At 44.3% G+C, this 21,284-nt stretch overlaps 1 protein-coding gene across 1 annotated transcript in view; it reads left to right on the forward strand.

Annotated features, from left to right (window-relative positions):
* Positions 1–21,284, forward strand: part of REL (REL proto-oncogene, NF-kB subunit) — a 61,343-nt gene that overhangs the window by 21,184 nt on the left and 18,875 nt on the right. The window contains exon 4 of the mRNA XM_054986084.1: positions 9,501–9,592. Coding sequence (XP_054842059.1) covers positions 9,501–9,592 — 92 coding nt within the window. The remainder of the gene's footprint in view (positions 1–9,500; positions 9,593–21,284) is intronic.

A 21,284-nucleotide genomic window follows, 5' to 3' on the forward strand; every position in this document is an offset into this window, starting at 1 on the left:
TAACTGATTACTCCTGTGCTGCTTTCTTGTACTTTTTCAAATATTTATATTGCACTGTTTTGTATTGTTGTTTTAAAACTGTAAAATGTAAGTTTTTTTCAGTGTGCTGTTTTACAGAATGTAATCCGCCCTGAGCCTGCCAGTTCAGGGAGGGTGGAATAGAAATTGAAAATAAATAAAAAAAAGAAAGACTTGCAGGGGACTCCTTTCTTTCCCATGTATCCCCCTCACCACTCCATTTCCTCTTTTCTTCCTCTTGAAAAGACCTAGTATCCTCTCTCTGCTTCCTTCTCTTCAGGGCCGGATCTGGGGTTGCCAGCACCCAGGGCAACCCTAGTCCGACCCCTCGTGGGTGCAGTGTGCGTGCGCCCCCGTTGCTGCGTGATGACATCATTTTGGTGATATCATCACACAGGGCGGAGGCAGCGTGCGGGGCTGGGAAGCTGCTCGTGCCATTCGCCTCCCCTCGTTGCCTTTTGCCTGCCCTGCAGGACAGGGGGCGGCCGGCCACCCCCTGTCCTGTGGGGCAGGCAAATGGCGAGGGCGGCCTCGCAGCCCCCCTGCTGCCTTTTGCCTGTCCTGCAGGACCGGGGGCGTGCGGCAAGCCAGCCGTCCCCTGTCCTGCGGGGCAGGCGAAAGGCAGCGTGGGGGGCTGCGAGGCTGCCTGCGCTGCCGCCCACGCACTCCCGGCAGCTGGCAGCTGCTCCCGGCGCCCCCTCCCTGGAGGCGCCAGGGGCAGACTATACCCCCTGCCCCCCTCGATCTGGCCCTGCTTCTCTTCTTCCTACCTACCAAGCAACCTACCTTTTATCTGCCCCCCCATCCTCAGCTGTGTGTATTATTTATTTACTTCATTCATACCCTTTCCTTTCTCCACGAGGGTGGTCCAAAGCAGCTGATTTCATTCTCCTCCATCTCCTCAACAACCCTGTGAGCTAGGTCAGGCTGAGAGTGGTGATTCAAGCCTGAGTCTCCCAAATCCTTGTCTGAAACTCTAACTGCAACAACACACCAGCTTTTCTGGGGTGGCTGCTGTTGAACAGTGGCACCAGCTGGGTCTGGGTGAGTCACGGAAGTAGTTTGGTAGCAAGTTGCCTGGTAGTTGCTGTCAGGCCTGGCCCTGGTGAGTTTACTCTCAAAGGCCAAAGCAGCCCTGAAAGGGGCTCTGTCCTCCCCCTGCCTTATTAACAGAAACCAAGGGTTGAAGGTTGGCCGTGCTGTTGTGTTTCCCTAGCAAGGGCTACTCAGGGCATTCATTTCTTAAACTACAGATACTGTCTACCTTTGCGGGGATGGGGGGTTAATCCACTTTTTTTAAGGGCTAAAATTTTTCTGCAAATCTGGGGCTTAGGTTTGTAGGAAGATGTCTTGTCTGTAGGGTTACCAACCTGCAGTCGGGGCCTAAAGATCTCCCAGAATTACAGCTAGGGATCCCATTCTCTCGGTGAGGACAGGGGATCCTTCACTTTTGCCCTCCACCCCCAAGCACCACTCACCTGGCTGGCAGGGGGAAAGGTGTGGGAACGGGCCTCTCAGGCACACTCCCAGGGCGGTGTGACAGCATCACTCCCAGGATTGACATCATTGCGTCTCCCCAAGAGTGCTCCTGCGCTTTGCAGCGGGCCGATTTAGGCCCCACATGGGCCAAATAGGGCCCGTTGGAGGTCCAAATTGGCCCACTGTGAAACGTGTGCACTCTCCTGTGCTGGCACGATGACATCCTCAGAAGTGATATCACCGTGCAGGTGCAGGGCTGCGTGCACTCTGCATGTGCAAGGCAAACATGAAGAGAACAAGAAGGGGGTAAGCGACAGGTTTCCCCCTACCCCTGCCGGGAGGGTACAGGGTCCTGACAACCCTAATTACAACTGATCTCAAGACTACCGGGGAATGGCAATAAGCTTGCCAGGTCCCCTTACCATCCTTGTGGGAAGTGGGGGGGGGGACCTGGTAGAAGAAGTTTGTGTTCACGCTTAGCTCTTGTCTGCTCCTGGCGTGTCGCACTGACGTCACTTATGAGAGTGATGTCATCGTGCTGGCCGCAGGAATGCTCCCACTCTTCTCATGAGGCCAATTATTATGTTTGGGGCCCAAATCGACCCCGAGCAGAGCGCAAGAGCATTCCCACAGCCAGGGCAATGGCATCATTCCTAGAAGTCAGAATGGATGTCGTTACACCCTGCCAGAAGCATGCCCACTACAGGTTTGCCTGGGAGGTATTTTGCTTCCCGGGCCTGATCTCCGCAACTTTCCCCCCTGACTGGCCCAGTGAGAGGGGGGCAGATTCTGAAAGCAGGGATCCCCTGCCCCCTGCCCCCTGGCGGCCTTAAATGGCAGGCCTAAAGGGGAAAGAGTTTTAAACAATATCTAAGAGTTTGATAAACCCCTCTTGCAGGCCAGACTGACTGAGGGGGCGGGGCTCTTGCAGTTGGTTACACAGGAGCAATGTTACTAACTGCCCATGCTTTGTGACCTTTTTTTCCCAAGGCTCTAAATTTTTCATAAAAAGGTTAAAGAGAAAATGTCACTGGTTACACATGCACTCTTAATTAACATTAAGCCACCACAAACTCATTAGGGCTTCTTCTAAGTAAACATGAATAGGATGTTCTTATGAGTAGTCTCTCTCAGCCTAAACTACCTCACAGGCTTGTTGTTAAGAATAACATGGGAAGAGGAAAACTGTGTATGTTGATCTGAACTCCTTGGTCGAAGGGAAAGGAAAAAAATCTTTGGTTCATTGAGGACTTGGTGCAAACTAGTTTTTGAATGGGCCCCAGTCGCTTGTCGTCAGGATTCGCCTTGCAAACTGAACATTGATGCCAACTTGTTGCAGTCCAGTGTTTTCTGTGTTACCTGAGCCATTCTTTCAGACCTAATCTGTGGTAATTTTTTTTTAAAAAACTTAAAAATGTAATTGCAGTACCTGTCTGTCCTGTGTAGACTGGCAAAGCAATATTGAGGTTTTTACTGTTAATTTGCTATTTACATTTCGTATTTCTCTGCTGTTTGATTTTTTTACCTGCTAAGAAAAAGGCAGTAATCCCCCTCCCCACCACATACAAATGTAGTAATTGAAGATAGATTCAATAATGCCACGACCTGTGTAACTGAAAAGAAAATAATAAAAGAACTGTGGAGAAGAAATAAATAAATAAAGAGAGAGTTGTAGAGAGAGGCAAGATATTTGCTGGACCTGATTTATTTCCAAGTAAACATACAGTTGGATTCTGCCTGTGGGGAAGAGTATTGCTGCTGTGTTTCACTGATGAATATAACTTTACAAGTGGGGGATCCACAAGGACTTGCCCCCTTCCCCACCATGTCCCTTTCCCTTCCCTGCCCCCATAGCCTCTCCTTCTTCTTTCCCACCTGCCTTTGTTTGCCCCCATTTTCATCTCCCCCTCACCCCACAGCCTCTCCCTTATGGCCAGGCTTCTCTGTTGCCTGCTGGTGGAGGGCAGTCTCCTAGGGGTTTGCCCTATTGTCTGCCAATTGCTGCTGATTGATGGGAGTTGGCAAGCCACCTGAAGACTGCCCACCATTAGCAGGCAACCTGGGAAAGCATGCACTGGGCACACTCCCTGTGGGAAGAAATGACATCACTTCCTGAAGTGATGATGTCATGCTAGCTGTGGGCCTGCTCCCCCGCTTCACTAGGGCCAATTTTGCCTGAGGCTGAATTTGCCCTGTGCAAAGCATGGGAGCATGCAAATAGCTGGCATAATGATGTCACTTCCCAGAAGTGATGTCATCACACAAACACCGGGAGTGCACATGCGAAAAATAGAATCCACAAGGCATGAGGTAAGTGCCAGGTCCCCACCCCCATACTGGGAGGGTATAGAGACCTGACAATCCTGCCTATGGCCTAGTTGCATGGTGCCAGCTGAGCCAGGCCCAGTTGCATAATGGAGAACCTGCAAGCCCTTGCTAGGGTACTTCACTTTTAACTGAGAGCCATTTTGGTGTAGTGGTTAAGAGTGATGGGACTCTAATCTGGAGAACTGGGTTTGATTCCCCACTCCTCTACTTCAAGCCAGCTGGGTGACCTTGGGTCAGTCACAGCTTCTAGCTCTCTCAGCCCCACCCACCTCACAGGGTGATTGTTGTGAGGATAATAACACACTTTGTCAACCATTCTTAGCAGGCATTAAGTTGTCCTGAAGGGCGGTATATAAATTGAATGTTGTTGTTGTTGTTGTTGTTATGTATCCTTTCCCCACACTATTTCCTCTTTCTCTCCTGGTAGCTTCCATATGCTCACCATTCCCTACGTCCCTCTTCTTCAAACCCACTAAACAACTTACCTTTTATCTGCCCCCCCCCCCCCCGGTCGTCACCTATATCTCTTAATTTACTTCATTTATATACTGTTTTTCTGCACAATAGGAACCCAAAGTAGCTAACGTCATTGCTTCCATAGTATCCTCACAACAATCCTGAGAGGCAAGTTAGGCTGAGAGTTTGTGACTGAATTAAAATCTCCCTGTGAGCTTCCAAAGGAGAGTGGAGATTCGAACCTGGGTCTCCCAGATCCTACTCAGAAACTCTAAGCTCTACACTACCCTGGCTTGGTGGCAGGGCCGGTGCCAGAGTTTCTGGTGCCTGTGGCCAGGGTCAGCTTCAGGGCTGTTGCTGCCCCCACATGCGCACTTGTGCGTACTTGCACACCCTGACTGTGTGATGACATCACTGCGTGTGACGCCATCACACAGCATACCGCTGCGAGCCGGCCCCGTTGGCACAGTAGGCAGCTGGGCTGGCGCACGGGTGGCCTCCCAGCCCTCCTGCTCAGTTGCCCCGCGCCGCCCTGGCTGCCTGCCACGCTCGGCCCGCAGATGTGTGCAGGCAGCGGCAGCACGAGGCAACTGAGTGGGAGGGCTAGGAGGCTGCCCGCTCAGACTGCCCCGTGCTGCCGCTGCCAGCACATGCTCCCGGCCAGGCGCAGCAGCTGCGGGCCAGGTGTGACAGGCGGCCGGGGTAGTGCGCGGGCAGCTTCCCAGCCCTCCCGCTCAGCCTCCAGCGCTGCTGTGGTGGTGGTGGGGCTGCTGTTGAAGAGTAGGAAGCAGCCAGACCTGCGTGAGTCATGCAAGTCTTGTAGTATCAAGTTGCCCCGTGGCTCCTTCTGGACTTGGACCCAATGCGTCCTCCTTCAAGGGCAAAAAAGAGCCCTTAAAAGGGCCCTGCTCCCACCTGCTGCCTTTCCTGATACAACCCAAGCCTGGAATGGTCGCCTAGCAACAGCTATTGAAGGCCTCTGGTTAAAGTTACATGCGCTCCTTTTATAATTTTAGGTTTTTTTTTAACCCCAGTGTATTTTTTTTAGATTTCATATTTTTTGCCAATCTGGGGCACATTTCAGGTGTGTCTTGTCTGGTCATGGCTCCAGTCTCTAGATTCAAGTATCCACAGCTCAGGGCCACTTGGTTATTAGTATATAATATATTGCTATAGGGCTTCTAACTCTGGTCTAGGAAATTCCTGGAGATTTGGGGGGTGGAGAATGGGGTTTGGGAAGGGAGCTCAGCAGGGCATAATGCCATAGAGTTCACCCTCCAAAGCAGCCATTTGTTCCTGTGTAACTGATCTCTGTTGCCTGGAGATCAGTTGTAATTGCAGAAGATCTTCAGTCCCCAAACTGCTGTGTGGAACCATTGGTCTAATTCTAACTGCAAAAGAGGAACAGTTGAGCAGTACAAAAGTGTTCTAGTGTGGAAGTAATTTAAATCAATAGGACTGCAGTTTAAGGCATTTTCTTTTTAAAGGGTATTTTGGTTCTTGTGTGTAACTGTGATGGGGAAGGAAGTAAAATATTAATTGAAGGTAGCATTTCCTTTTAACAATGAGCTACCATATAATGATTGATTGATAGATGTACTTCAATAGATCCCCAAAACACCTGTTTTTGAAGTTATAGTAATATGAAAATATTTTTAATAGATGAATTGGTTAAAATGCAAATGATGCTGACAGCTCTATTTTTTAACTAGGTGATTTACCCTATTTACTTGAAAGAAAACAACCTGGAGTGTATGGCAACCTACCTAAGAATATTATACACATAAAAAACAATTGTTATTGACTATGACTCTTGTATGTGAATGTAAGATGACCCTCTCTTGCACTTGAGTAAATACGTTACATTTTGATGCTGCTATTTTTACAGTGCTAATGGTGTTTTTAATAAGATTCTATTTAAAATCCACAGCCCTTTGTTGCTCAGGAGAACCACTGTTATTATTTAAACTATAGATTTCCTCTTTTAATCCTACTTGTGAGTAAGACAGTACCATGATCATCTTACCCTTGTTGGTATCTTTTGAGAGCAGAATCGGAGGTTACATGTGAGATGTTACAAAACCTTTATGGCCGCTTTTGTTAAGGATGAGCTTCTTTGGGCGTGGAGGGGGGGTGCTTACTCCTTCTCCTCCCTGCTGCTTTTCATTACAACTCCCCCACCTCCTCCTCCTCCAGGGTTTCTGATACTGATAAAAGAAGTCACTCTTTGCATAAAGGCAAAGTAAGGTGTGTATGTGCATGTGTTGGAAGCAGGTGTGCTTCATTAGTGCAGACGTGGCCACACTTTACCTATGGAGACACTTCTTGAGCTCTGCGCTGGTGCAAAATAGATCACTGTTTGGCATGAGCTAGTACAGTATGTCCTTACCTGCTTGTTGAAGCTACGACAACTGGACCATGGAGGCATTTGCGATGGCTGCAGGACTTATCAGCGGATTATGCTGGAGGGGAGTGGGCGCTGGTTCTCGCATTGGCCCTCCAGCAAAAACTAGTTGCTGACCAAGGAGCCCTTTCTTAACTTCTAGGTACTTTACAGGACTGAGTAGGGACAACCCCATCTGTTCACGAGACACAGGAAGAACTGTGGAATCTTCCCCCGTAGTGAGAACATAGCAGACTTCCTCTCTTCAGAGCTGGTTGTTCCTTTTGTGACGTGACACTTGAATTCAATATCCAGGTTGCTGAGATAAAGCAGCCTTTTCTTTCCTCTTGATAGAGATAACAGAGTATTATTTTTGGTGGGTCTGTGTGGACAGACTTAGGTGCAGCTGCCTTTTTACTCAGTCCAGAGCACTGGTCCATCTGATTCAGTTCTGACTGCTGTGGCATCTCAGGCAGTGAAAGGTGTTTTCCGGCAGGGATCCAACTCAGGGCCTTCCATATGCAAAGCATGGGCATCTTTCACTGAGCTACGGTTCCTCTCAAAAGCAGCCCTCTCTCTGCTGGTGGATGGCTGGCCAATTTCCCATGGACCATCTAGCAGTTGTTGAGATTCTTGCAGAGATTTCTTTATTGTGGTTTGATGTTGCGGAGCATGAATGTTCTTAAGCGTGAATATATTTTCTGGTCCAGTTTTTGTCCATTCTTAACGTTTAATAAAACCTGAGCATGCATTCTTACTTTGTAAGTTTAAGCTGCATCAGCGACCCACAGGGATTCTATTTACACACACAATACACAACACAAAACAAGAGTGAAGTTGACTCACCCCTGCTCTAGTATACAACATTCCTCCCCGCCCCGCCGTGCAACAGTAAAGTTTCTCTGAACTCCATTCCGGCTTATGAAGCATTCATTCAAAAAGGGCAAGGTCTTTATGATCTGGAGCGGCAATAACCAGATGGCCAATGTGATAGCAGGCACAGTTGGCCTCTAGGTCCCTTGTGCCTTCAAATCACTGAGGGAGGAGTCAGCCTCGGTTGGTGTTTGGAAAGTGTGTAACTGCTGTATAAATCCCCAACTGGACTTGCTTTTGAAGGTATCTTGGATATGGTACTTGGTACTAAATGTGACTCCATGTCTGTTGATGGGTTCTGGCTGTTGGGTGACCATGACACAATTCTGAAACAACGTTAGTTACCTCAATGTTCAGTTCAAGATGCTGGGGCTTCTTACCTTTAAAGCTTTTTATGAGCTGGGATCCAAATACTAGAAAAACTTTGCCTGCCCTTACAAAAGTTCATATTCCAGTTGAGTGGCATATTTAGTCCCCCTCCCATATAGCACCCTACGGGTAGGAACTGGCAACCTTGCATGCTGGATCATCATGAGTCCCTGTGTAGCTGGCTTTCTTTTTTTGCTTTCTTATCAAAGGACCTGAGACTAGTGCACATGCATAGAGATCAAGGTCACAGTACCTCCTGTTTCATTTTGCATGCATGCTTAGAAGAGCAGCTGGATAGTAAAGTCAGCAGTGGAGAGGATTCCTTGCACAGGCAAGTGTGTCTTCCTCTTCCTGTCACCTTTTAACCCTAGGTGGCAGCTTAGGACCCAGTGAGCTGCAAACACATGCTTTCCATGCAAAGGGTCCCTGGTTCAGTCCCTCCTACTTCCAGGCAGCGAGTGTTGGGAAGGTCTTTCTTGACTTTGCATGAGTGCCAGGTAGATTACTGAGTACTATGCTCAACGGACAAATTGAGTGAGTTGGTAAGGCAGCTGGGTCACTCTAAACGCTACTTCTTTCATGAGTTTGTCACAGAACCTACCTGGGCTCTGTGCAGACACACAGCAGCTATGGGGAATGGCTTGTATAAAAAAAGGAGAGACCAAATGGGCTCAGAAAGCTACCATTGCCACAACTCATTATTACAAACTCATTATTACAAACACATTATTACAAACACATTATTACAAACTATTTCTTCTCTCCATCTCATTCCTTGCATATACTCAGCGTTTTCTATTCAGCATTTTAAAATTTTAACTTTATAATGGATCCACTTCAACAGTAGCCATTCTTCATTTTTCTTAGATTTCTGCTACTCAGTATTTTCTATTCAACCTTCTGAAATATCGACTTTAGGATTAATCCACTTCAACAGTAGGCATTTTTAGTTTTACTTAGATTACTATCACCTCTTCAAAATAGCAGATGTTTCTGTTTTTTCTAAAATTCTAAGATTGGTTTATTATATAAAAAAGAAGCTGAAGGAAGAAACTTTTAGAATGACCCTTATAGAACTAGTAAGGATAAAGAGTTGGTATAGCTCCTCTACTCCCTATGCAGGTATCCCAGGAGTATGCCTCACCTAAACTAAAATTCCCAGAATTCTTTGAAGGAAGCCATGACAATTAAAGTGGTATGAAAACTGATAGAAGTTTGTAATGCAGGTATGTCCGCTGTCTCTCTCCTTTTCAGTCCTTTTGTGTTTGTTAGTTTGGGATGCGTATGTGTGCGCATAGTTTTTGTATTGCATTATTTTAAATTTATATAACTCTTCTTGGCAGCCTTTCTGCTGTTGCACCTCAATTTCCATTTTTTCACTTTTTTAAAGAGTGCAAAATACGTACACCCCAGTATGGTGGCATCTTTATGAATATCACTTTGCTGAATATTATGAGAATCTGGCCATTCTCAGTGAAATGCTTCTGCAAGGAATTTGTTGTAATTGGAATTTTCATAATAATTCATTTTAGCAGCAGAATTGTGCTACCCGCAGTGGTTTTAAATTGCTGATGGTTACCTGTTTATGCTCCAGCTTTCAGAACCTGGGTATACAATGTGTGAAGAAAAGAGAGTTAAAAGAATCCATCACCTCCCGGATCACCAATAATATCAACCCTTTCAGCGGTAAGTACCATCAAAGATGCATTGAAAGACAAAATATTTTATTTGTGCTTTTGTATACCACCCTTTAAGGGCCCAAGGCAGCTCTGAGAATGATAACGTTTCATGCTGCAATTGCATTTTTGAAATACTGACTTGGCTGGAATGTGGAGAAGCAGATCGGAATAGCTACTGCAGTGGCTGCTGAATTCGTATCCCTGAGATGCTTGTGGTGGCAGGATCGGGTGTTTGTCCTTGTGCGTGTGGCCCAATCGTGCAAAGAGTATTGTTGTCATGATGTGTTAGGACAGCAAAAGGTAACTCAGATATTGAGCTGGTACAATGCAGGAACAGTATTGTGCGATGAGTTGTTTTGCGTATACTAAGAACAGACAAAATGAAATGATAGGGAAGCCTTCCTTTAGGTATTAAATAACAATGAGTTGGGGTCAGACTACTGTGAGCAGAGCACAGCTCATGGAAGGGATCTTTGCTAGCATCTCCTTCTTTCTGCAGTTCCTGGCAAAGCTCCTCCTGAGAGTTTGGGGGGTGGGGGTGGCATTGGGAATAGCACAGGGTACACTATGGGTGGCTATAAGAAGAAGGATGGTTCAGTAGAAATTGCCCCTTTTTGCCCCTTCCCACTGCACTGCATCCCATGTTGGGTCTCTGGATTTTTAACGGACTCCAAGATCTGAAGGAAGGAAGGGGGGGAGGGAGGGGTTCCTTCTGTAAAATGTCTGCTCATGGTAGCTTTGGCGCAACCAACTGCATATTTTCATTTTTCTTCTTACCCTTGAAAAGCACCATTGGAAGCAAGCCTGTGTTCAATTTTCACATGGAGATTTATATTGTAAATGTGCTTTTCAAGTTCCATTGTGACGTCTTATTGAGAAACAAGAGCTGAAACTGAGTGTTATCCTCAGCCTGCATGCCAAATATCATTCCAGTATTTTAGATGTTTGAGAGAGAAGTTGAACCAAAGACCTCACTGAATTCAACAGTCAGCATGGTTTGGGAAGGCCAAATCTTGTATATGTGGCATGGCATTTCATACAGCTGAACTGTGCCAGTGTTCAAGCCACCTATGATATTAAATGACTGCTGTGAGTCACAAAAGACAAAAGAATGGCTGGAGAGCAGCTTCCGTTATATGTTGCTTGCACTAAAAGGTCATGCTCTTCATAGGATGGACATTGACACCCATGTGGGATACAGGGGTGGGGAGACAACTTGCCACCCACTTGAAAGCAGTCATGCTACTAGTCCTCTGCTACTGACTCATAGATGTGGTGACACATTTCCTTGTTACGTGTTCAGGCCCAGTTCCTCTATTTCAATTAACTGTCCCTCCTCATGGTCAGATTAGTGGTAAGGTAGAGTGGACGGGGCAGCTGAGTGATTGTCGAGCAGCAGATAAAATTGCTGTGGTTTGGGGATGCTTAGTTCTTGATTCTGCAGAAGCCCAAAAGGAACATGGTATAATTGGGCACAAAATATAGCTTGCTGCGAAATTTAGTGGCAACAGCTGCTACAAGCTTCTAATACTTACGGTAGCAAATGTAGCCTTCTAAATTTGTGTGCAAGTTCAGAAACCAAAGGGGTGTGGCTGAATGAGATTCTCACTGGCTTTAGTACTCTGTTTACTACTTAGGGCCTTTCAGTGATTAGCAGAAATAAATTATGCAAAACAGTAAAAATGGCAAAATTATGGGAGAAAAATAGAATTGCACTAATATGCTTTGTTTAGAGGACTGATGCGGACTGCAGAATTCAGGTTTTCTTGGAGCAGAATGTGGATGGCTATGAATTTTTAAAAACTTTTTTAAAATATAGGTGATTTGCTGTGAATGACTAAATTGACAGTCTTGGTTTGGGATAGGCTGGCAAACCAGAAATCATAGTTTGAGGTGGATTTGCAAATTGTGGTTTGTGATAACTATGGCTGTAACTATGGTCTGAACGGATTAAACCATAGTTACAGCCCCTGCTTGAACTTTAGAGGTCACTGATTTTAGAGGCTGGAAAGCTCAACAGATGGACTCTGAAAGTATGCAAACAGCTCAAAACCATGGTTTTCTTGTGCATTTGGAAGCTCAAGCAAACCATGATTTAAGTTCTAAACAATGGTTTGTGGTCTGTTCAAATCCTGGTTTGATGTGATATCTGAAATGAACCGTTCGTTGATCAACACAGTTTCTATGTACACAAAACTATGTACACAATGTACACAAAACTGCATCTTTTATTACTGGTTTACATGCTTCTTTCCCTTTTTCTAATTTTCATAAACTACTTAATGAAGAACTGTGACACAAAGGGGGATGTCAGCTGACTTGTAGTTTGCTGATTCAATAATCTGAGTCTTTTAAATTGGTTAACCAGTTACTTTAAATAGATATGTATTTACAGTATAGTAACTCTGAAACATACTATGCCCACTAGTACTGTGCAAATATGTAATTGCCAAAACCTCAATGCAAGTTTCTTTTTGAGGATAATGAAGAAGTGAATTTGTTCTCTTGAATGTGACATAGTTTGTAATATATGAAAATATCCAACTTGGTTAAAACCCTCACACAAATTCAGGGTATTTTTTTTACATTGCTTTTTGTAGGCTTCCTGCCATTTTTCCCTTCTACAGCTTCTGTTGATTAGCCATTTTGTCTTGTTGATATATCCTTGCAAAAATCAGGTTCCAAAAGTCAGAATGGATGAAGAGGGGGCTCTATGTGTGGGCCAGGTGCGGAGTTAGGGGAGAGGGTGGCCATCTTACAGGCTACAAGTCACCCTAAAGTGTGTGTTCTGTTACTTAGCTGTGGCAGCTGGGTCTTTTCCCCATCCGTTCCTTTCCTAGATGAACAACTGGGAAGGTTGATCTCTTCATACCCTATTTGTGGTCTTTTCAGAAGCATATATCTGGGCTCAGTAACAGGCTGAATGAAATGAAATAAATTTAAGTTTATTCCAAATAAAACTGAGTTGGTCGTTTTGGAAAACTTGAAAGACTGACTGAGGAAATGTCTGTTTTGTATGAGGGCACGACACGCTTTCTCTAAAAGATCAGCTATGTGGCTTGCAGGTGCTCCTAGATTCCCAGGCAGGAGCTGTGGCTCATGATTCCTTTTTTCCAGCTTCGATGATTTGTCGTCTATTGCCGCTAGTCTAGGGTTGCCAGCCTCCAGGGGATGGCTGGAGATCTCCCGGAATTACAACTGATCTCCAGGTGACAGAGATCAGTTCCCCTGGAGAAAATGGCTGCTTTGGAGAGTGAACTTCATAGTATTATACCATTCTGAGGCCCCTTCCCTCCCCAAACCCCACTCTACCCAGTCTCCAACCCCCAAATCTCCAGGAATTTCCCAACCTGGACCTGGCAACCCTGTGCTAGTCTGAGTTCAATACTTGGATTTAATTCCCAGATGCACACAGACCCCAGTTGAGATCGAACTGCAGGAGACTTTAAACCTTCCTTGTTGTTCCTACAACCTGAAGTTACTGAAGGGAGCAGCTGTTTGCCCCTATGAGGAAACTTAGGTTATGTTTCAGGTGAGGAAAATGGTGCAGGGTAAAAGGCTTAAGTCCCTTTTCTCTGCACACTATAGTCCCAATACAAATTTGGCCTACTTGTGTCTAGGAATTGTTCTGATTCTGAACATGGAACTCCAAGAGAGTATGTGATTGGCAGGACCTGTGAGGGGACACGAGAGATCTTTAACATGTGAGGTTATTAGCTTTGTAGCCGATTGACCTGTTTTATTTGCTGCTGTTTTGAGATTCATTGATCATATTGATATATTAATCATTGATCGTATTGATATATTAATCGTATTGATATATTAAAAGATATATTAATCTGGCTGATTGTTACTGGAAACATGATAGTGGACTATTTATTGAATTTATGTTCTGCCTTTTTTCCTCCCTTGAGCTCAAGGCAGTTTACATAGGATTTCCAGCCGGAGACATACTGTACGGGAATTGACCACACCCATAACTGCTTTGTAACAGGCTCTCTTGCCTGTGTTTTAAGCTTCTACTACCCCAAAGGAAAGATTTATCTATCTTTTGGATAGTGTTCAGCAATTAGTTCAAGACCTGTCAAGCAAAATCGTTCTTTGAACCATTTGCTTATCAGTACATTTGTTTGTAAAAAGGTTCTTTATTGCTTTGTCGCTTCTAATCATAGTACTTAGACACCAGTTAGAGTTTATTTCTTTTATTGAAAATACACTATTTTTAATGAAGCAAGTAGTTAAAATATGATTATTAATATAAGTCCTACAAAAATAGAACACAGAAAGGCAATCAGAATTAAATTTGCTAACATTTCCTAACTCTTAAGTTTAAAAATAAGATAAGAATCTCATCTAATCTTCATGAGATCTCTTCCAATCAGAACTCTAACTCATTATCTAGATTAGCATGTTTTATAGGTTATCATATGCAAATATCTAAGACCTTTTCACGTAATAGCATAAGTAAACTATGATTGGTTTAATGCTTCACTGAATATTCATAATTTCTATTGTATAACCTTCTAATTAGCCAAAAAATGACGTTGTTGCTAACTTGCAAAACAAAGCCATAAATCCATGAGAAATGACAGAAAGAGTTAAGATACTAGCTCACTATTGCTCCACTCTCTGATAAAGAAACATTAATCTAGATGGAGTCTACTATTTTAATTAGCTGTCAAAAGATTAAAGCGCACCTGTTTTAGTTACCTAACACTCTAAAAAAATGCATAGACAGTTCATGAAAAGTTTAAAAGTTCACCCAGAATACAAGCCATTACTATGTATTAGTTTGGTATTGATTAATATAACATGCTTTAATCTATATTATTACAACAGCTTGGTTCTCTCAAGATTATTGTTTTGTGTTCGCATCTTGGAACCAAAATGAATCTGTGGACTCCTTCAAGCAGAATAATGAAATACCAAAGACCTGAGAAGAAGGGTTCATTACAGCTCTTTGGACCAAAAGAGAAGAGTGGATTCCCCCCTCCCTAGATTAAATGCTGAAGTTCTTTCCATCTGCAGTGGCTTCTCTCTACAACCATATTGAGGTTCCACAGACCAGGCTTCAGCCTCTTGTGAAAGTTCTCACAAGTTACAGTCCTCCCACAGTAGTTTGTTCCACTGGAACAGCAACGTCACAGGGAGGCAGCAGACATGAGGAAGAAGCTCTTCTCTATGGCCTCTGTGGTGGTTATTACATCACCAGCAAGTGCAGGCTACAAGGGGATGTAGCTTTTGAGAGCAGAAATGTCTTAGCAGGCATGTCTGTTCAACAAGTCTTTTTTTTTTTAAGCCAAAACACAAAATATTTACATGGCAAAACGTTACACTGTGCTTATCATCAGGATAAGCTTGTAATTCTTGATGTTGCATCAAAGTCCATCATTATCTTAGTTCCTGGAGTTGGGACTTTTCCCATTGTCCCTTGATGTGTGGGCAAGATGGAGACTCTAGGTAAAAACTTAGTCCTTCATGGTTTGCGTACAGAATAGCCCAGCAGATAAGAGCAAGAGCACCCGGGCACCAGGGAAGGTGTTGGCAGGTGCAATGGGCACCATATTGGGGACTGCTGCATTAAGCCTTCATTCTGAAGCTGAAAATCTTTCCAAAAATGTATAGTGTGGTGTGCCAGAAATTAGCAGAAATACAGGAATAATTAAAAGCGAAATATTTATAGGGAGTATTCAGAATAAGCTTTTATTTTCTTGACTGTTCACTGTAGGATTGCCAGTTCCAGCCTGGGAAATTCCTGAAGATTCGGGATGGAGCTTTGGGAGGGAAGGGCGCTCAGCAGGGTATAATGTCATACAGTCAACCCTCCAAAGCAGCCATTTTCTCCACAGGCACTGATAGTTCACCACCTTGGGGACCCTATATTGAGTGGAAAGGCGGCATACAAATATTAAATACATACATAAATTCTCTGTAGCCTGGAGACCAATCGAAATTCTAGGAGGTTTCCAGGCCTCACCAGGAGATTGGCAACCCTGGTTCACCATCTTTTCCCTTGTACCACCTGCTCAGCTGCTTCTTACCTCAAAACCTGTACATCCCTTTGCCAAAAAGATTCTGATGAGTTTGCAAGAGCGTGAATCTTACAAGCAAAGTCAAGAATATCTTGCAAATTTATGGTGAGGATGCAGAAGGATGGTCCAAAGTTTTTAAAAATAATGCAGTGTTTGAACTCATTAGCAATACAGGTGCTCTGTTCAACAAAGTGATACTTGTTGCTTGATAAGAAAGTCTAAGTTCAGCACCTTATTCATTTGTGGAGGTTAGGGTTGCCAGCTCTGAGTTGAGAAATTCTTGGAGATTTTGAGGGATGGATCCTAGGAAGGGCAGGGTTTAGGCAGGGGTGGAGTCTCTATAAGGCATAGAGTCCACCCTCCAAAAGCAGCCATTTTCTCCAGGGGAACTGTTAGCAATCACCTGGCGATCAGTTGTTATTCCAGGAGATCTCCAGACACCACCTGGAGGTTGGCAACCAGTTTCTGTATTCTTTGCTCAGAATTGAATGGAGATAGCTTTTTTCCAAGCTGGCCTAAATTCTGAAGCATGGCCCTATGTCTTGAAGCCTTCCCCCTCGCAACTATGTACTTCAGTGTAAAGTTAATACATAAATGAGTGGGACAAGGTGGGAAAGTTGTGGTTTTCTAGGCCCAAGCAGGCCAGGGGGAGTATAGGTGTGGTGGGTGTTTCATTTGTGAGTCATGGTAGGTGTGGTGAGTGGGTAAAAATGTGGTGCTTTATGCACATGGTTATTTCTGAGGTGTCGCATTTGGTGGAGTAGGTGTGAGTGTGGGCCTACAAACCGTGAAGAATATTTAAAATGCATGATTTTGGTCTGGTGCCTATGAACATGTGCACATTCAGAATGGGTTTGGGGGTGGCTGGTGAGCATATTCTCTGTGGCTCAGAGATGGGTAAGATCTCAAGCCAACCTCCAGGTGGGTTCTGGAGAGGTCCTAGAATTACAGCTGATGTCCAGACAAAAAAGGTCAGTTTCCCTGGAGAAAATGGCTGCTTTGGAGAATGAACTCTGTGGCATTATACACCGCTGCAGTCCCTCCTCAAACTCTACTCTCCCCCAGCTCTGCCTCCAAATATCTAGCAATTTCCCAAACTGGAGTTGGCAGCCGTACTAGTCACGTGGGATCTATTCACTTTCCAAAGAATGATAACATCACCATAACTAATGAAGTATTCCCCTTCCATAAACTTAAAATGTACTATATAAAATACACAAATACGGCATGGCATGCCTTACGCAGTTTTTTATTTGCATTGTTTTGTAATTCTGTAATCATAATCCTATTTAAGGATGCCAAGCCCTTGGTCAGGGCAGGGGATTCTCCATTTTCTGCAATTATGAGCATGATGATGTCACTTCCAGGGAAAACCCAGAAGTGACAGAGGTAGCTCTAGGAATTGCTGGAAACTATTGCGGTCACTTCCGAGTTTTCCCTGGAAATGATGTCATTACGTTTGTGCTGCCACCCCTCGTGACCCCTTCTGCCAGTTGCCAGGTTCACCATGACAACACTTGTCCTATTGCATTGTTTATTAGATGTCTGTCTGACTGGTTTTTAAAAATGTTTTGAATCTTAGTGAGAAAGATGGACTATAAATGATGGAAATAAACAGTAAACACACAACATATATTGCATGTTACTGTTATAATTGAAAAGTAGTCTAAACATACCAAGAGGCCATATGTAGGAAAGCAAGTAAAACTATGCACAAATTCTACATTCTGGGTGCAGACTATGGCCCAGTTTTGGCATAGTGATTCAACTTTTATTTAAATCTTTATCTGGCATGTTGCCCAAGAAGCTGCAGTGAACTGTGCAGATGTGTACAGCGTGTGGTTGGAGAGGCTCTCTTGCAAAAAAATTGGGAAATCACTGATCTAGGATTTTTGAGAGAGTGAAGTGACTGAGGTGGGTGGGGAGCCTAACCTGCTTATGCACCTTTAAGAGCAGTCTTGTATTTGCAAAAAACTCCTGAAGGCTTTCATGGCATAGAGATAAACATGATAGCTGGCTGCCTTCTGCAGATTAAACAGCTCTTTCTCAGGAACGACGAAGGAGACCAACAGAAGTTTGTTTGATGGTGCTTTGAAACAGAGCAATCCTCTTTCTTCTTGCCATATTTTTCTGAATGTGGGTAGAAAAGCATCTTAAGGAGGGAGGTGTGGAGGAGCCTTGGCCTTTTACTAGAGCATAGAGTCACAGGAAGTTTGTGGTGTAGTGTTGTAGAATGCCATTGGTTGACTTTTGTTTCTTTGGTAGTGAGATAGGTGCGGCCAGTCACAAACATTGAGTAAGGCCAAGAAGAGGAAGTTGAATTGCAGCCAAACATTCTTTTATGCTTCTTTTTTTTGTCAGCAGTGAGATATGTAAACACTTCCTTTACAGAAGAGCACCTTGACTAATTAAACAGCCATTGCTAGATAACGGACTCCGAAGGTTAGTCAGAAAGTCCCTGGTACAAATTTAATCTGTACCTGGAACTTGCTTGGTTGCCTTGTGTACCTCTATTAATTGCCTCCACCCGTGCTGTTTTCTCTGGAATGGACATAATTTGCTCATCCAGTTGTTGAAAATCTAGATGCCGCCGCCGCCACCAAACTGTTACAGTTAGTGTTTTCCATATTGTCCTGCCATTTTTTGAAGGCTTGGTTTATGGTGATTTTTGTTACTTTGAATGGGATTGCAGTGCCAGCTGTCCTGCCAAAGCACTATTGATTTGCCTTGGTTGCACCTCAGCTGTTGAATATGTACTACATTTTACAGTATAGTTAGAACAGAGTTGCCTCTTTCTGAACCTGTTGGCTTCAATGGACATGGAAGAGTATAAGTCTGTTGAAGATTGTACTGTGGAGCAGCCTGCTCTGACTTAATTTTAATTAACTGAAACTAAAAACAGAGGAAGAAAACAACCTAAGATAACAGCTCAAAACAGGGAGACAAAGGGTTTTTTAAAAAAACAGGATTTGAGTCCAGAGGCACCTCAAAGACCAACAAGTTTTTCCGGGTGTAAGCTTTTCAGAGTCAAAGCAACCTTCTTCAGACTCCAAGAGAGTCAAAAGAGAACTGACTCTCAAAAGCTTACACACTCAAAATCTTGGTCTGCTGTTCTACTAAAAAACCCCAGTGAATAGAGTATATACAATTTTAATAAAATCTTACCAATAAGCCTGAAAGATAAGGTGGTATGTAAACTTCTCTTAGGAGGGCCATAGAGTTAAATTAACACAGCAGCGTTTCTTTTTCTATTTCTTTTTTTATGGCTGATCTTGGTAAAGTTCCTGCTTGCATTTTTTGTGGTTAAGTGTCATGTGGTACCTGTAGCGTCATTTCAAGCTGGTTGCAGAAGAGGAACGCATCAGAAGTGCTAAAAGATAGCAGTGCGGAACCATTTGTTATGTTCCATAGAATGGTTGGATGTCATATGATATAGCAACATTGCTGAAGCGAAGGCGGTCTGAAACAGCTGGGAAAGGGAGACTGAAATGTGCTCCTTGGATTTAGTATATGGTGCTAGGGAGCTGGTGTAGCATAGTGGCTAAGAGAGAATGAAGTGTGATCTGCAAGGTTACAGGTCCATATCTCATATATGCTACAAACTCACTAGTAGCAATAGGCAAGCTAAGCTATTCTGTCTCGGCTTCAGTCCCCAGTATGAGGATGATAATACACAGATGTTGTAAAGATTGCTGTGATGTGCAGTACTTGGGAAAGGATTTTTAAGGGTGTTCAAAGTGGTTCATGAGTGCAATCTCAGTAAATTTTGCAATTAATTTCTTAAGAAGACCAGTAACTAATCTCTGTTGCCTGAAGGTCAGTGGTACTTCCTGGAGATCTCCAGGCCCCACCTGGAAAATGGCAACCCTAACACCTCCTCCCTCCCAGGAGCTCATTGTGTGAGCTAGGTTAGGCTACAGTTGTGACTGGCTCAAGATTCATGGCTGAGTAAGAATTTGAACTTGGGTCTCCCAGGTCCTAGTTGAACACGCTAACAGTAACTTCAGACTGATATTCCTGGATAATATGCATTATCTGGACCCATTTCCAATGAGCCTTCAGAAAAAGCAACTTTGTTTATCATATATGTAATTCTGAACCTGGCCTCAGAATGTGGATCAAAAAATCTGCACGGTGGGGTTCAGCACAGAAAGGAGAAACGTTTCTGAAAACTCGATGAAACTTTTTTTTGCCATGTTTGGAGAAAAATTGCAAAATAAAAAAATGGGTTTAACCCTTCCCCAAATGAAGAAGCAATGTATGCACTAGTGCCCGTATTGTAACTCCAAAAACAATGTTGAGATTTCATGACATCACAGTTGTTATGGAGTTGCCCAGCAACATGATATAATGAGGAGTTTAAAGAAAGTAATGAATGGTTAAGGTGAGAAGGAGAAAGTGGTGATGAGCGTGATGGCGAGGGGGGGGGAAGAGGCAGGAGGAGGAGTGGCGGGAGGGGGAGAGAGGAAGAAAGCAATGATAGGAAGGATGGGAAAGAGAGAAGAAGAAACCAGCAATGGGAGGACATGGGCGGGGATGCAGAAACTAACCAAAGTGGGAGTGGGGGCAGTGGGAAAGATGGAATCCCCCCCCCCCAAGTCTTTGAGGGTCATCTTCTTCTATAGATAGTGTACACTTTTGTTAAAAAAAATAGAGGTGACAGTACTTATGATGTTTGCCACTTGAGGACTTGATTCAGGTGGTAGACAGCATAGAAATTTTGTAAATAAATCAATATATAAGGAATCAATAGTTTAAAACATAGCTCTTTCTGTTGTGAACACTCTTGTATAAGTACACTTCTGTACATTACTAGAAAATTATGGAACAAGTTAAAAGAGTCAAGAGGCTCACAGACTCATCAGTGGGCAAAGTTGTGGCTGGGAGGCGAGACTGGGGCAGAGGCAAAGCACTATGCCATGGCCAGGGGCTCCTGCTGAGAGTGGTGGGGGAGGAGCGGAGGAAGGACCTGGCTCCTCTCCAGCAGCCCCTCAGGTCAGCGCTGCCATTCCTTTATTGGGTGGCAGAGGCAATAGACAGTCTCCATCCCTTCTCCTCTTGATGCCAGATGTTGTTGGAGTTTGCTTGTCCCAACTTTATGGTGGTTCTGGAGTATTGGGCCTCATCCGCTGGGGTGAGTCAGGCTGACTGGTAGCTCACCCCTCCCTTTTCAGGGTCCCCTTAAGGGAGCTGGGGGAAGTCAAAGGATATGCACCTGGGCTGGCTGTTACAGGCTTCACGCTGGGTGGCAGGGAACACCTGAGCCACACTTGGATGGGAGTCCACTCCCTGCCATCCTGTGGTGACCAGCTGGCACGCTGGGGAAATAACTGTCAAGTGGCAAGGGGCTGTTTGATGCAATGGGGCCATTGCCCTATGCCTGCCAATGCTCCAGTGGCTGAAATCCATTAAGTTGTGGCCTTTTTTCATCCAAAAATACATGTGTCATGTATTCTTTGCCTCGGCACCAGCCTCACTATAGCCTATACAGATGAAAATGATTCATATTCCATTTTCAGTTAAATGAGCAGACAATAAACAAAGATAAGTTTTAACACGTTTCTGTGAGACAAGTGATCCATAAATCATTATAAGTTTTGGCTGCAGCCTTGTCTGCAACCACCAGGCACCTGGTAAGCCTATTGAGCTGGCAAGCTGGCAAAGCGG

The sequence above is a fragment of the Eublepharis macularius genome, chromosome 1, assembly GCF_028583425.1.
Source record: "Eublepharis macularius isolate TG4126 chromosome 1, MPM_Emac_v1.0, whole genome shotgun sequence".
Taxonomy (NCBI): domain Eukaryota; kingdom Metazoa; phylum Chordata; class Lepidosauria; order Squamata; family Eublepharidae; genus Eublepharis; species Eublepharis macularius.